Source organism: Eschrichtius robustus, chromosome 2 (genome assembly GCF_028021215.1).
Source record: "Eschrichtius robustus isolate mEscRob2 chromosome 2, mEscRob2.pri, whole genome shotgun sequence".
Classification (NCBI taxonomy): Eukaryota; Metazoa; Chordata; class Mammalia; order Artiodactyla; family Eschrichtiidae; genus Eschrichtius; species Eschrichtius robustus.
The window spans coordinates 82,932,273-82,948,492 of NC_090825.1; the positions used below are offsets into that span (position 1 = coordinate 82,932,273).

The 16,220-nt window shown below is 37.4% G+C and overlaps 1 protein-coding gene across 1 annotated transcript; it reads left to right on the forward strand.

Annotated features, from left to right (window-relative positions):
- The first annotated feature begins 15,498 nt into the window (after window positions 1-15,498).
- Window positions 15,499-15,654, forward strand: LOC137757297 (large ribosomal subunit protein eL39-like). The gene has a single exon (XM_068534001.1). It carries the CDS (start codon window positions 15,499-15,501, stop codon window positions 15,652-15,654), a length of 156 nt encoding a protein of 51 aa, XP_068390102.1.
- The last annotated feature ends 566 nt before the right edge of the window (window positions 15,655-16,220 follow it).

Consider the following 16,220-nt stretch of genomic DNA (forward strand, 5'->3'; position numbering starts at 1 on the left):
TGCCAAACTTTCATGTATTGTCCTTGTCCTTGCCCTTCACACATTTGTAATAAAGCACTTTCCCATTTGAGACCTAGAGTCCTTCCCTTTCCAACTATACTGACACATTTGCCAGTTGGCAATCCACCATGATTTAAGCTTCCATTTGCACAGTGTTAGATTATTGCTGGGCAATATTTCCCATTCCTTGATGAGGCTGTGTGGCTACTTCTTGCAAATGGTATATGAACAAAAGTGGTGAGTATGACTTTGGGGCCAAGGAACATAAGAAGTAGGTGCATCTTCTCCATAATCCTTTTTTAAAATCTCCTTTCACTAGCTGAATCAGAAAGCTCTGATGTCCTTACTGTTGTAGAGATGAGATGGAAAGAGCCTGACTCTCGGAATCATTATGTTGAGGAAAGAATCTTGCCTACCTGAAACATCTGCAGTGGACCCTTATGAGAAGGAGAAATAGATTTCCATTGTTAAACAAAATTTAGAAGTTTATTTGTTATAGCTACTAACTTAAATCTAACTAAATTAGGTACTGAGGCTCATTCTATCCTTCACCTTTTGCTCTAGCCAATATCTAGCATGGTTTCATTAGGGTCCCTGGGTCAAAGATGCCAAACACATCACCTCAACAGACATACATACAGCCCTGGAAATTTTCTATCTCTTCTTCCTTTGAAGCTTGTACTCTATTTGACCTTATTTCAAGCTCTATTTCCAATGTGAGATTATGTCAATAGGAAGAACTGGCATTTCAAAGACCACTGGCTGACCAAGTCCTTTCTGACTTACATTTTCTATCTCACCACTCCTCACTCACTCCTCAGGGGATACCTCCCACCAACCACGCCATGCCAGGGGGATGATCTTTTACAATATTAAAATACCTTCAAACTGCAGTAGCAACAACAGACTCAATTCCCACTAAGTGTCAAAAACAGTGTCCTCCTTGCCTTTAGTAATCTGAGTATCTGCCAGTAACCCAGCTGTTTAGATATTCAGGACAGCCCTTTTGTCTTCTGATGGTTACAAGAAGCTATAATTAATGCCCCAAAGGTATAAATACCACACACAACCATTTACACAAACCAGTCAAATCCAGATATATCAGGCAGAAGAAAACTGCCTGGACATGTTAGTCATCACAAAAACTACTTTCACATACATAAGTTAGAGAGTAAGTTGTAATATTGGCTTCAACTTTAAGGCATGGCCATGTTCCAATACCTTACTTTTAGAAATCTGGTCTCACCATTTGAAATCAAATTTGGTATGCAGGTGGTGCCAATGGAATTTTCCTACCAGCCAACTGTGCCTGTAAGGGAGATAGGATTCAAACGAAATCTTACAAGCTTTGGTTATCAACCAGGGCTTGTGCCACATAGCTGTCCTTTCCTATTGTTAGCCCTCCAAGAGACACAAAGACTTTCATTAGGCAAAAATGATACCACAACAGTTATTACAGGAAGGAAAAGTCATTCATCATTGGAATATTTTAGCAAATGGATCACAACAGACTGATGGCACAACTCACGTTCTAAGGCCAAGAACAAGAATTACATGTTTATTTTAAGACAGCAGAAGAGATAAAAACAGATTGAAAAACATATGATATCCCCTCCAGCTCAAAGCTCTACAAACAGCAATGGCATTTGCAAAGTTCTGCGTGTCTTCTCAAATGTGGTTTCAGTTTTAATGTGTGTTGACATCTTTCTCTGTGTGCAGAAATAACTGGAAGAACAACAGTTTGTGCCTTTTATTTTTCTTTTGCTACTGGATGAGAAGAATAGGGAAAGAACCCAGCAATCTATATTTACACTGAGCTGCCATATATTGTGAATGGTTACTAAGATATAGTTTTCCTTCAGTGATTCCAAATTAGTATAATGAAAACATTCGTATCCCTTGAGTCATGAAATCAGTATAATGCAGAAGAGACAAAGTAACCATGGTGACTCCTTATATTCTCCTCTGGAGCAGACATAAATGAAATAAGCAAGCGAGATGACTGGGGAGAAATGTTCTTTTCCAAAACAAATAAGTGGTAAAGAAACTAATTGAAGGCCAGACTTCACAGAACCACACAGAGAATTGGAGCTTCAAACTGTAATTTTAAAATTAGTGGAAAGGAGAGACCTTCAAGATGGTGGAGGACTAAGACGTGGAGATCACCTTCCTCCCCACAAATGCATCGGAAACACATCTACATGTGGAACAACTACTACAAAACACCTACTGATTGCTGGCAGAAGATCTCAGACTTCCCAAAAGGCAAGAAACTCACCATGTACCTGGTCGAGTGGCTGACAGGGTCTTGGTGTTTGGCCAGGTATCAGGCCTGTGCCTCTGAGGTGGTAGAGCCGAGTTCAGGACATTGGTCTACCAGAGACCTCCTGGCTCCACGTAATATCAAACGGCGAAAGTTCTCCCAGAGATCTCCATCTCAACGCTAAGACCCAGCTCCACTCAACGACCAGCAAGCTACAGTGCTGGACACCCTACGCCAAACAACTAGCAAGATAGGAACACAACCCCACCCATTAGCAGAGAGGCTGCCTAAAATCATAATAAGGTCACAGACACACCAAAACACACCACCGGACGTGGTCCTGCCCACCAGAAAGACAAGATCCAGCCTCATCCACCAGAACACAAGCACCAGTAACCTCCACCAGGAAGCCTACACAACCCACTGAACCAACCTTAGCCACTAGGGGCAGACACCAAAAACAATGGGAACTACGAACCTGCAGCCTGTGAAAAGGAGACCGCAAAAACAGTAAGTTAAGCAAAATGGGAAGACAGAGAAATATGCAGCAGATGAAGGAGCAAGGGAAAAACCTACCAGACCAAACAAATGAAGAAGAAATAGGCAGTCTACCTGGAAAAGAATTCAGAGTAATAGTAGTAAAGGTGATGCAAAATCTTGGAAATAGAATGGAGGAAGAAATACAAGAAACGTTTAACAATGACCTAGAAAAACTAAAGAGCAAACAAACAGTGATGAATGACACAGTAAATGAAATTAAAAATTCTCTAGAAGGAATCAATAGCAGAATAACTGAGGCAGAAGAACGGATAAGTGATAAAATAGTGGAAAAAACTACCACAGAGCAGAATAAAGAAAAAAGAATGAAAAGAATTGAGGACAGTCTCAGAGACCTCTGGACAACATTAAACACACCAACATTTGAATTACAGGTGTCCCAGAAGAAGAAGAGAAAAAGAAAGGGACTGAGAAAATATTTGAAGAGATTATAGTCGAAAACTTCCCTAATATGAAAAAGGAAATAGTCAGTCAAGTCCAGGGAGTAAAAAGAGTCCGATACAGGATAAATCCAAGGAGAAACATGCCAAGAAACATATTAATCAAACTATCAAAAATTAAATACAAAGAAAAAATACTAAAAACAGCAAGGGAAAAACAACAAATAACATACAAAGGAATCCCCATAAGGTTAAGAGCTGATCTTTCAGCAGAAACTCTGAAAGCCAGAAGGGAGTGGCAGGACATATTTAAAGTGATGAAAGGGAAAAAAAACCTACAACCAAGATTACTCTACCCAGCAAGTATCTCATTCAGATTCGACAGAGAAATTAAAACCTTTACAAACAAGCAAAGGAATTCATCACCACAAAACCAGCTTTACAACAAATGCTAAAGGAACTTCTCTAGGCAGGAAACACAAGAGAAGGAAAAGACTTACAATAACAAACCCAAAACAATTAAGAAAATGGTAATAGGAACATACATATCGATAATTACCTTAAATGTAAATGGATTAAATGCTCCAACCAAAAGACATAGACTGGCTGAATGGATACAAAAACAAGACCTGTATATATGCTGTCTACAAGAGACCCACTTCAAATCTAGGGACACATACAGACTGAAAGTGAGGGGATGGAAAAAGATATTCCATGCAAATGGAAATCAAAAGAAAGCTGGAGTAGCAATTCTCATATCAGACAAAATAGACTTTAAAATAAAGATATTACAAGAGAAAAAGAAGGGCACTACCTAAGGATCAAGGGATCAATCCAAGAAAAAGATATAACAACTGTAAATATTTATGCACCCAACATAGGAGCACCTTAATATATAAGACAAATGCTAACAGCCATAAAAGGGGAAATAGACAGTAACACAATCATAGTAGGGGACTTTAACACCCCACTTTCAACAATGGACAGATCATCAAAAATGAAAATAAATATGGAAACACAAGCTTTAAATGATACATTAAACAAGATGCACTTAATTGATATTTATAGGACATTCCATCCAAAAACAACAGTATAGACTTTCTTCTCAAGTGCTCATGGAACATTCTCCAGGACAGATCATATTTTGGGTCACAGATCAAGCCTTGGTAAATTTAAGAAAATTGAAATCGTATCAAGTATCTTTTCTGACCACAATGCTATGAGACTAGATATCAATTACAGGAAAAAATCTGTAAAAAGTACAGACACATGGAGGCTAAACAATATACTACTTAATAACCAAGAGATCACTGAAGAAATCAAAGAGGAAATCAAAAAATACCTAGAAACAAATGACAATGAAAACACGATGACCCACAACCTATGGGATACAGCAAAAGCAGTTCTAAGAGGGAAGTTTATAGCAATACAATCTTACCTCAAGAAACAAGAAATATCTCAAATAAACAACCTAAACTTACACCTAAAGCAATTAGATAAAGAAGAACAAAAAAACCCCAAAGTTAGCAAAAGGAAAGAAATCATAAAGATTAAAAATAAATAAATAAAAAATAAAGATTAGACAAGAAATAAATGAAAAAGAAATGAAGGAAACAATAGCAAAGATCAATAAAACTAAAAGCTGGTTCTTTGAGAAGGTAAACAAAATTGATAAGCCATTAGCCAGACTCACCAAGAAAAAAAGGGAAAAGACACAAATCAGTAGAATTAGAAATGAAAAAGGAGAAGTAACAACTGACACTGCAGAAATACAGAGGATCATGAGCGATTACTACAAGCAACTGTATGCCAATAAAATGGAAAACCTGGAAGAAATGGACGAATTCCTAGAAAAGCACAACCTTCCGAGACTGAACCAGGAAGAAATAGAAAATATAACAGACCAATCACAAGCACTGAAATTGAAACTGTGTTTAAAAATCTTCCAACAAACAAAAGCCCAGCACCAGATGTCTTCACAGGCGAATTCTATCAAACATTTAGAGAAGATCTAACACCTACCTTCTCAAACTCTTCCAAAATATAGCAGAGGGAGGAACACTCCCAAACTCATTCTATGAGGCCACCATCACCCTGATACCAAAACCAGACAAAGATGTCACAAAAAAAGAAAACCACAGGCCAGTATCACTGATGAACATAGATGCAAAAATCCTCAACAAAAATACTGGCAAACAGAATCCAACAGCACAGTAAAAGGATCATACACCACGATCAAGTGGGATTTATCCCAGGGATGCAAGGGTTCTTCAATATACGCAAATCAATCAATGTGATACACCATATTAACAAATTGAAGGATTAAAAACCATATGATCATCTCAATAGATGCAGAAAATGGGTTTGACAAAATTCAACACCCATTTATGATAAAAACCCTCCAGAAAGTAGGCATAGAGGGAATTTACCTCAACATAATGAAGGCCATATATGACAAACCCACAGCCAACATCGTTCTCAGTGGTGAAAAACTGAAACCATTTCCACTAAGATCAGGAACAAGACAAGGTTGCCCACTCTCACCACTATTATTCAACATAGTTTTGGAAGTTATAGCCACAGCAGTCAGAGAATAAAAAGAAATAAAAGGAATACAAATCAGAAAAGAAGAAGTAAAACTGCCACTGTTTGCAGATGACATGATACTATACATAGAGAATCCTAAAGATGCTATCAGAAAGCTACAAGAGCTAATCAATGAATTTGGTAAAGTAGCAGGACACAAAATTAATGCACAGAAATCTCTTCCATTCCTATACACTAATGATAAAAAATCTGAAAGAGAAATTAAGAAAACACTCCCATTTACCACTGCAACAAAAAGAATAAAATATCTAGGAATAAACCTACCTAAGGAGACAAAAGACTTCTATGCAGAGAACTATAAGACACTGATGAAAGAAATTAAAGATGATACAAACAGATGGAGAGATATACCATGTTCTTGGACTAGAAGAATCCACATTGTGAAAATGACTATACTACACAAAGCAATCTACAGAGTCAATGCAATCCCTATCAAACTACCAATGGCATTTTTCACAGAACTAGAACAAAAAATTTCACAATTTGTATGGAAACACAAAAGATTCCGAATAGCCAAAGCAATCTTGAGAAAGAAAAACAGAGCTGGAGGAATCAGGCTCCCTGACTTCAGAGTATACTACAAAGCTACAGTCATCAAGACAGTGTGGTACTGGCACAAAAAGAGAAATACAGATCAATGGAACAGGATAAAAAGCCCAGAGGTAAACCCACGCACCTTATTTTTGATAAAGGAGGCAAGGATATACAGTGGAGAAAAGACAGCCTCTTCGATAAGTGGTGATGGGAAAACTGGACAGTTACATGTAAAAGAATGAAATTAGAACACTCCCTAACACCATACACAAAAATAAACTCAAATGGATTAAAGACCTAAATGTAAGGCCAGACACTATCAAACTCATAGAGGAAAACATAGGCAGAACACTCTATGACATAAATCACAGCAAGATCCTTTTTGACCCACCTCCTACAGAAATGGAAATAAAAACAAAAATAAACAAATGGGACCTAATGAAACTTAAAAGCTTTTGCACAGCAAAGGAAACCATAAACAAGACGAAAAGACAACCCTCAGAATGGGAGAAAATATTTGCAAATCAAGCAACTGACAAACGATTAATCTCCAAAATTTACAAGCAGCTCATGCAGCTCAATATCAAAAAACAAACAACCCAATCCAAAAAATGGGCAGAAGACCTAAATAGACATTTCTCCAAAGAAGATACAGATTGCCAACAAACACATGAAAGGATGCTCAACATCACTAACCATTAGAGAAATGAAAATCAAAAGTACAGTGAGGTATCACCTCACACCAGTCAGAATGGCCATCATCAAAAAATCTACAAACAATAAATGCTGGAGAGGGTGTGGAGAAAAGGAAACCCTCTTGCACTGTTGTTGGGAATGTAAATTGATACAGCCACTATGGAGAACAATATGGAGGTTTCTTAAAAAACTAAAAATAGAACTACCATACAACCCAGCAATCCCACTACTGGGCATATACCCTGAGAAAACCATAATTCAAAAAGAGTCATGTACCTCAATGTTCATTGCAGCACTATTTACAACAGCCAGGACATGGAAGGAACCTAAGTGTCCATCAACAGATGAATGCATAAAGAAGATATGGCACACATATACAATGGAATATTACTCAGCCATAAAAAGAAACGAAACTGAGTTATTTGTAGTGAGGTGGATGGACCTAGAGTCTGTCATACAGAGTGAAGTAAGTCAGAAAGAGAAAAACAAATACTGTATGTTAACACATATATATGGAATCTAAAAAAAAAAAAAAATGGTGCTGAAGAACCTAGGGGCAGGACAGGAATAAAGATGCAGACACAGAGAGTGGACTTGAGGACACGGGGAGCGGGAGGGGTAAGCTGGGACGAAGTGAGAGCATGGCATGGACATATATACACTACAAATGTAAAATAGATAGCTAGTGGGAAGCAGCCACCTAGCACAGGGAGATCAGCTCGGTGCTTTGTGACCACCTTGAGGGGTGGGATAGGGAGGGTGGGAGGGAGACGCAAGAGGGAGGAGATATGGGGATATATGTATATGTATAGCTGATTCACTTTGTTATAAAGCAGAAACTAACATATCATTTTAAAACAATTATACTCAATAAAGATGTTTAAAAAAAATAAAATGAAAGCCCATACAAAAAATTTCCATGTATGCATTTAATCAATTATCTCCTAGCTCCAAAAAAATAAATAAATAGAATAAAATAAAAATAGTGGAAAGAAAAATGAAGGAGCTCTAACGTGAAACAAATTTAGGAAGAAAGAGAAAGAAACGGCATGCCAAGAACTGTACTGATTAGGAAGTGGGCAATTTAATTTCTTCTGGAGAGTAAATCTCCAGCATGAATTAATTTGCTTCATGCTGAGTCCTGCTGGTTTTTCTTCTTTCCTCAATCACTGTTTATTTCACAAAATCAGCACTCACCTATCTTCTATGATTATTTAATTTCAGGAGGATTTTCTGACAAAGCAGTTAGCACAGCTAAACTCAGCTCTGCATGTAATGTGTAAACACATTATAATGGCCTGCCTAGGTGTGGGGATTATTTATTTCATCCTGGAGTCAACACTGTTTTGATGCTCTACTTCCCCTCAAGTGACATCTCTCAGAGACATTCCTGAATCTACTTCCCACAGTGTGCATCTTTCATTGACATTTACCAAATGCATACGTTCTGATACAAAATCAGGAAAGACATATGTATTCTTCTTTCTAAAGGAGAAGTGGGTCATGGGACATAGGTGATGAAACTAGTAAATAACACACAAAATGGCATTTAAAGATGAAAATTGGCATTGATTTCTTTGTTACTAACCTCTGTGTGGATGTCTGAACTCTTCTGAGTTCTCATTTTATGCACATGGGTCAGTATAATAGCAAGGTTTATTAGGATTCAAGGCTGTGACATTAAAAAAAAACAAGGCTGGTATCTCAATCGATTTCTTTTGGCAGAATATTTAAGTAAAGATTATTTGAAGTATGGTACAAACATTTAGAAATAAACAGCTAAAGATCCTCTAAGTAGTGTCACAGTTTGTTTTTCACTTTGCCTCAAAGACAAGCATGACACATATAGCCTTTTCCTTTTATCTTTATTTCAGCTTCTTTACTGCTTCTGATTAGTGACCTCAATTGAGACTCATTGCTCATTGCAAAGGCTGCTAATGGACTGTTTGAGCCTGAATTTGTTAGGATGGAATATTCCTTCTTCCCAGACCGAAGGCCAGGGTTTTTCCCCAGTCCCTTCTACCCAGAGTTCTAGATAATGATCGTCAGGTTATTCAAACTGATAATTGTGTTTTTCCACTTTTAAAATAAACTTCCCCTTTACCATGTTCTTTGTAATGGTATCTGTAGTCTTTATATTCAATAGCAAGCTGTTGGGCTGCCTCAATTTGAACCAAAGCATTTTCTTATCAAAACCCATCACAGGAGTGAGGATCATGAAACCACAGATTCATATAGATCTTCACAGTGAATTTTGACCATAAGATAACCTCTCAGATTATTATCCTATTGTGATTACATCTATATTTTTCACTTGCATGCTTTGTCACTTTAGAGACATGAAAATGCTGTTCATTGTTGCTAGGAGATAGGTGACTATGGCAACAGTGTGGGACAGAGCCAGATGGAGTGCCTAATGCATAGTCGTCGGGTTACGCTCTTTTTTGATCTCTAAATGACTCCATGGCAGTCCTGAGCAACAAAGCCCCAAATCACTGCCTCTTCAGCTTGTTTCAAAAGATATGCCACATGGTTTCTCCTTGCAGGTTGGCTCTCCCCATTTAACAAGTATCTTTTTTGTAGTTAACTATACACCACAAGGTTGTCTGAAAAAGGAAAAAAGCTGGATAACAAGGGGGATTATCACTATTTAACTGTGTTTTCATACTGTTACTAATTTAGTTCAGATCTAGGGCCATATGCTTCCCCTCATCATTCCACTGAACTCCTAGCGACTTTCATAGAAGTTCCATGCAAAGAGTGAGGGCAACATATGGTTCTAATAGTGGTTTGTTCATTCCTCAAAGATTTATGGGTATTTTTAAGTCATTAATCATTATTGTTAAGACACCCTTCAATGTCTTCAGAGAGGAGTACTTTCACTGATCTGAAGGAGACTCACCACACAGCCATATCAAATATGAAAAATAATGTTTCTTTTTCCTTTAAAAACTTGGAAAGAAGAGAAAAATATTGACTTGTTTCTCTTACAATCGAGTGAGAAGGCAACAAATTATAGTCATAAATGGTCATAGTGATATAGCTTTTAGTCTAAAAATAATTTGCTTATTGAACCAGGGAAGTCTTAATCTATTTACTCAACATTTTTCATCATGTCACTCCTCCTCAAAAAACTATGATTCCCTATTACCCACTGCATCAAACCCAAAATCCTGGTCCTCCTCTATCTGTGCCCCACGAATCCATCTAGCGTAATTTATTCTCCAATATAAATCTTTCCTCTCATCAGATCAGAGAAATTATTTCATTTTCTCTCCCCTCCCACTTCCATGCTCACTACTCTTCACACAGATTATCTCTATTTCTATTTCTGTATCTTTGCTGTTGCCACTTCCTAAAATGCCTTCTCCATCTTGAATGCTCATTTTGGTTCAAATATTTACCAGGTACCTACTCTGTGCCTGGCCCCAGGCTAGACGCTAGTATCTAAAGAAAAGCATAATGAGAGTTCCACATTAACCAATGAGGGCAACAGATCCATAAAATTAACAACAGACATCATTTCTGAAGTGTTCACTACACACAGGATTCATTGAGACACTTTTCCTCATTTAATGCTCAGAATAATAATGTTGTTATTATCATTTCTAGCTTACAGATGAAAGATTTACTCAACTGGTGAAGGGTAAATGATTTGCCCTGAGTCAGAGTCAGTTAGCAGTAAAACTGGGTGTAGAACCCAGGTCTGCCTCATTTTTAAAATGGTATTTATACTACTGTTTTGACACAATGAGATACTTTCAATAATGTAAATGTGTATCTTTTGAGGATAGGAACCACTAGAGGAGAGAATGACCAGCTCCATTTGGGAGGGTCAGAAAAGAATTCCTAGGGTTTAGAAAGGGGTGAACTTGTAAATAAGGAGTTTGACAGTGAACATAGTAGGCAAAGGACATTTTTGGAAAAGGTTGAACTTCGAAGTTTAAGTCCTTTTCAGCTTCTTTTAATTTCAGTCCTCTCAGTTCACCCATTTCCCTGTTCTAAAGTGCAACTCAATGCCTACCTCTTCCATAATGTTGTCTATCTGTACATTAACCCTTGCTCATCTCATTCTTCTCTAAACTCTGATGGCACTTCTTTTCCATCAGCCGCTTTAGGTCTTGATTTAGGTACTGCCTTGTGCTGCTCTCAGTTACCTGGACCATATAGATGTTGAGGGCAGGAGCCTCACCTTTTATCTATTCAGTATCTTCCAAAAACCTAGAGCTGTGTCAGGAACATCATAGGTGATCTGCACATACCCCTTATTGGCAGTAAGTCTTCACATCTGTATCATGTTTATACTTTGTAAATTCTTTCATTTATGCAGTCTTTTTAGATCCTTATAATACCCAGTGAAGTATGCTGGCTTGCTGCTTACAATCCCCATTTTGCAAAGTAAAGGAAACTACAATTCGGAGTAGTTCACTGCAAAACCCAGAATCACGCTGGTGATAAATAAATGATACATCCAGGAAAAGAATCTAAGTTCTTTCTCCACTATCCAATTCTTAATTCAGAGAATGATTGATAGATGGATCAACTTCCATGTTTTAGCAGATGTACCGAGTCTCATGTCCACGCTGTCACTACTAAACCTGTCATATAATTTTCTGTCTTCACATAAGTATCCAAACAATCTCAGAGAGACCTGCAAAATATTTCACTTAAACCATTCAACCATTTGATAGTTGAACCAAGGGCAAAAAAGGGATTTTGAAAATGTGAATAAAGTAGCATGGTGTCTACTCTTGTCCACATGAGATTCCTGGAAGAACCAGCTTAACAAGCCTCAGACTGACTGTAAACAGCAGGTGGGTATTTCCCAGCCATCTGCTGACTTTCTTCTCCAGTTGAGAACCATTGAGAAAGTCACTAACATGGTTGTGACTGGGATGAATTGTCCTGCTCATTAATCAAAGACTGCGGAAAAATAACCAAATTTGACTGTCCCTGCTGAAGGCTGGGCACATTATCAACGCCCAGAGGCAGGGTACAACATAGGATAAAATGTCTTCTCTACATTTTGCTTTCCCTAAAATGGAAAGACCTTCAGCCAGTGGCCCCAGGAATATACACTTTGAGCACATATCCCGAACGAAGATAGGAGCCCAAAGTAAGCCCTTTACAGGACCTCGTTAGCAGAACACTGTTTTATCTCACTGGAAGTCAAACCTGACATTTTCTTGCCATTTTCAACTCATGAGCCAGCAAGTAAACATGTTATAAAGCATTCACTGAGTCTCAGAGGGCTTCTTGGATTGTCCCTCTGTCCTGCTCTTCTGCCTCCAGACCCAAAGATATTTCTCCAACATTGACCACTGGAATAGAACTCAAAGGAGGTGTGTGAGTTCCACTCACCAGTGGTCCTGTTTAGAACCTTGAAGCTAGCTGCTCCGAAGCATGTCTGCATTTAACACTCCCCCTCCTTTCCCCATTCCTTTCTCTTTATTAAAATTTTTATTGGAGTATAGTTGATTTACAATGCAATGTTGTGTTAGCTTCTGCTCTACAGCAAAGTGAACCAGTTATACGTATACATATACCCACTCTTTTTTAGATTCTTTTCCCATATAGGTCGTTACAGAGTATTGAGTAGAGTCCCCTGTGCTATACGGTAGGTCCTTATTAGTTATCTATTTTATGTATAGTAGTGTGTGTAAGTTCATCCCAAGCTCCTGATTTATCCCTCCCTCCTCCCACCTCCCCAGTAACCATAAATTTGTTTTCTACATCTGTGACTCTATTTCTGTTTTGTAAATAAGTTCATTTGTACTTTTTTTTAGATTCCACATATAAGTGATAACATATGATATTTGTCTGACTTACTTCACTTAGTATGATAATCTCTAAGTCTATCTGTGTGGCTGCAAATGGCATTATTTCATTCTTTTTTATGGCTGAGTAGTATTCCATTGTATATACGTACCACATCTTCTTTATCCATTCATCTGTCGATGGACATTTAGGTTGCTTCCATGTCCTGGCTATTGTAAATAGTGCTGCAATGAACACTGGGGTGCAAGTATCCTTTTGGATTATGGTTTTCTCTGGATATATGCCCAGGAGGGGGATTGCTGGGTCATATGGTAGTTCTATTTTTAGTTTTTTAAGGAACCTGTATACTGTTCTCCATAGTAGTTGTACCAATTTACATTCCCACCAACAGTGTAGGAGGGTTCCCTTTTCTCCACACCCTCTACAGCATTTATTGTTTGTAGACTTTTTGATGATGGCCATTCTGACCAGTGTGAGGTGAAACCTCATTGTAGTTTTGATTTGTATTTCTCTGATAATTAGTGATGTTGAGCATCTTTTCATGTGCTTTTTGGCCATCTGTATATCTTCTTTGGAGAAATGTCTATTTAGGCCTTCTGCCCATTTTTTGATTGGATTGTTTGTTTTTTTGACATAGAGTTGCATGAACTGTTTGTATATTTTGGAGATTAATCCCTTGTTGGTTGCTTTGTTTGCAAATATTTTCTCCTATTCTGTGGGTTGTCTTTTTGTTTTGTTTATGGTTTCCTTTGCTGTGCAGAAGCTTTTGAGTTTAATTAGGTCCCACTTGTTTATTTTTGTTTTTATTTTCATTACTCCAGGAGGTGGATCAAAAAAGATATTGCTACGATTAATGTCAAAGAGTATTCTGCCTATGTTTTCCTCTAAGAGTTTTATAGTATCTGGCCTTACACTAGATCTCTGATCCATTTTGAGTTTATTTTTGTGTATGGTGTTAGTGTTCTAATTTCATTTTTTTACATGTAGCTGTCCCGTTTTCCCAATCCACATTCCTTTCCCTACTTCTGTCACATTATTCTGCACAAGCTGTTCTCCCCCACCCAGTATATGGCTTTAAGAGAAGGGATTTGTCATTTCTTTTATTTCTCCACAGCCCCTTCTCCAAAACATTGGCAACCTGCTTTACTGTAATATATGATCAGTAAACAGGAGGTAAATTATATTTACTAAAATTAAGGCACCAAATTCAGTTGACAGGGAAAAATTAGTAAAAATTTTAAAAGTATGGAAAATAATTCAATTTTACTAGTAAGCAAACAAAAAAGTTATACATTATTTTCACCTATATACTTGGCAAAGATCATTTTAATTTTTTCTTCTTTTTAAAAAAATTTATTTTGTATTTTGTAATGAGACTTTTCAGTGGTTCATGCAAGAGTACCATGCTCCAGGGCTGCAAGAGTACCATGCTCCAGGGCTGCAAGAGTCATTTTGTAAGTAAATCGCCAGAAGTTATTCAATCTTGATCAAATTCTTAATGACATGTTGTTCTCTGCTTCATGATCAGATACCCACCCCAGGGATCTGGCTTCTTATCACTGACTTTGTCAAAACAGCTTTCCAAGTTTCCCCTGCTCCTATCTCTGTTGATCCTGGTGATGATTTCTTTCTCTCTGTTGGATCTCTCAGCCATCCAGTCCACAAAAACTGCACCACAGCAAAAGAGAGTTTAGAGCCAACTTTGTACACAGCCTGCTCCCTCCCCATTTTGACTTATTACCTTCTACTGGCCATTGAGGCCATCGAAGTGCCCTCCACACTTTTAAGGTGACTATATACTGATGAATTAATCTTGATTTTCTTCTACTGTGCTAAGTAAAAAATAACTCACATAAAATATTTTTAATGTTTTTAAAATGCCAGATCCTTGTTTTCTCAGTAAATGTATCCCAGTTTGGGTGTGGAGGGGGCAGATTCAGAGAGGGGTTGAAAATCCTTTTAACCTATCTGCACACAAGTTATTGGCAAAAAAGCATTAACTTGCCTCATGAGCACTTCAATTAGTTCTCAAAGTACGCCTTTCTTATACTGCCTTCTTTACACTTTTTTTCCATGAAGAATATATTATTTTCTTCCTTGAAAGGCTGTGGCAGTAAGAAATGAGATGAAAGGAGCATACACAGTATGCATCCATGTTACCTTGGAAATTATTGAACGTGCTTCTCCCCGAGTTCCCTTTCCTTTGAGTTTCAAGCTGTTATAAACATCACTTTCTAAAGACTAATAAAGATTCTCTTCAAAGTAACTTGGGCACTTCCAAATCACTCAAAGTCTATTTTTTAAAGATAACCAGAATGTTTTGTCATTACATTTTAAAACACATTTTTATGAAACCATCTTTTATAGTACCATGTATCAATTTTATAAATTACATCGTCAGAGCCTCAATTTTTTTTATGCCAAATTGGGAATATAAATAGTATATAAATGAGCCCTTAGAAAACCCAAGTACCATATTATGTACCTTTTTCAACTTATTTCCCCACCACCATCATATGCAAGGACAGATTAAGCCCTGAGTAATTCCTATAGTCTTTTATTTTCCTATCCAATCTCTGGTCATGATAATTACAAGCAGAGAGGATTACTCAAGGACAGGTAACCAGAGGGGATCTTTTCTCTTGTCTGCCATCCTATGTGCAGTTGAATTTCCTCCTCGCCATGTCTTCTCACAACACTTTCAGGATCAAGAGATTCCCGGCCAAGAAACAAAAGCAAAATCATCCCATTCCCCCATGGATTCAAATGAAAACTGGTAATACAATCAGGTACAACTCCAAGAGAAGACACTCTAGAAGAAACAAGCTGGGTCTATAAGGAGCCTCACATATGAAGTGGCACACACTTATGCTATTAAGGTCAATTGTGTCTTACCATAACAGAACATCACTACGGTCTGGAACAGCTGCCTGTGTTTGATGGGAGAAATGGAATAGCTCTCTTCTCTTTTCTTGATCTTTCCTCACCACTGCTCACTGTGTAGCTCAGTAATGAATATGTGAAACCTAAAAAAAAAAAAAAAAAAAAGGACAGGTAGCCAGAGGGAAAATAGGAAAAGCAAAGAGCCTATATTATCTTCATATTAGATAGAATAAGAGTTAAAATACACTTTTTATTGCTTTTGTAGATTAATATTTCCAATTAAAAAGTTAATTAATAATTCAATCTAAAGCATACACCTAAAAACCCACATTTTTAAGTTAGCAAGCTTTATTGTTATTATTTACATTGATTTAATGTAACCTTAAAAAGTTTGGAAAAATAATCACACTTAATATTTTAAATTTTTTGGAAAGCAATAAACAAAATGGGCTTCCTTGCACAAAAATGCAGCTTCAAACTGGCCTTGGTTCATATACATGACTTTAGTAATAGTTTCTATT

Excerpts from the sequence above, each read along its gene's own strand:
- LOC137757297 (XM_068534001.1), top strand. The coding sequence starts at position 15,499 with ATGTCTTCTCACAACACTTTCAGGATCAAGAGATTCCCGGCCAAGAAA.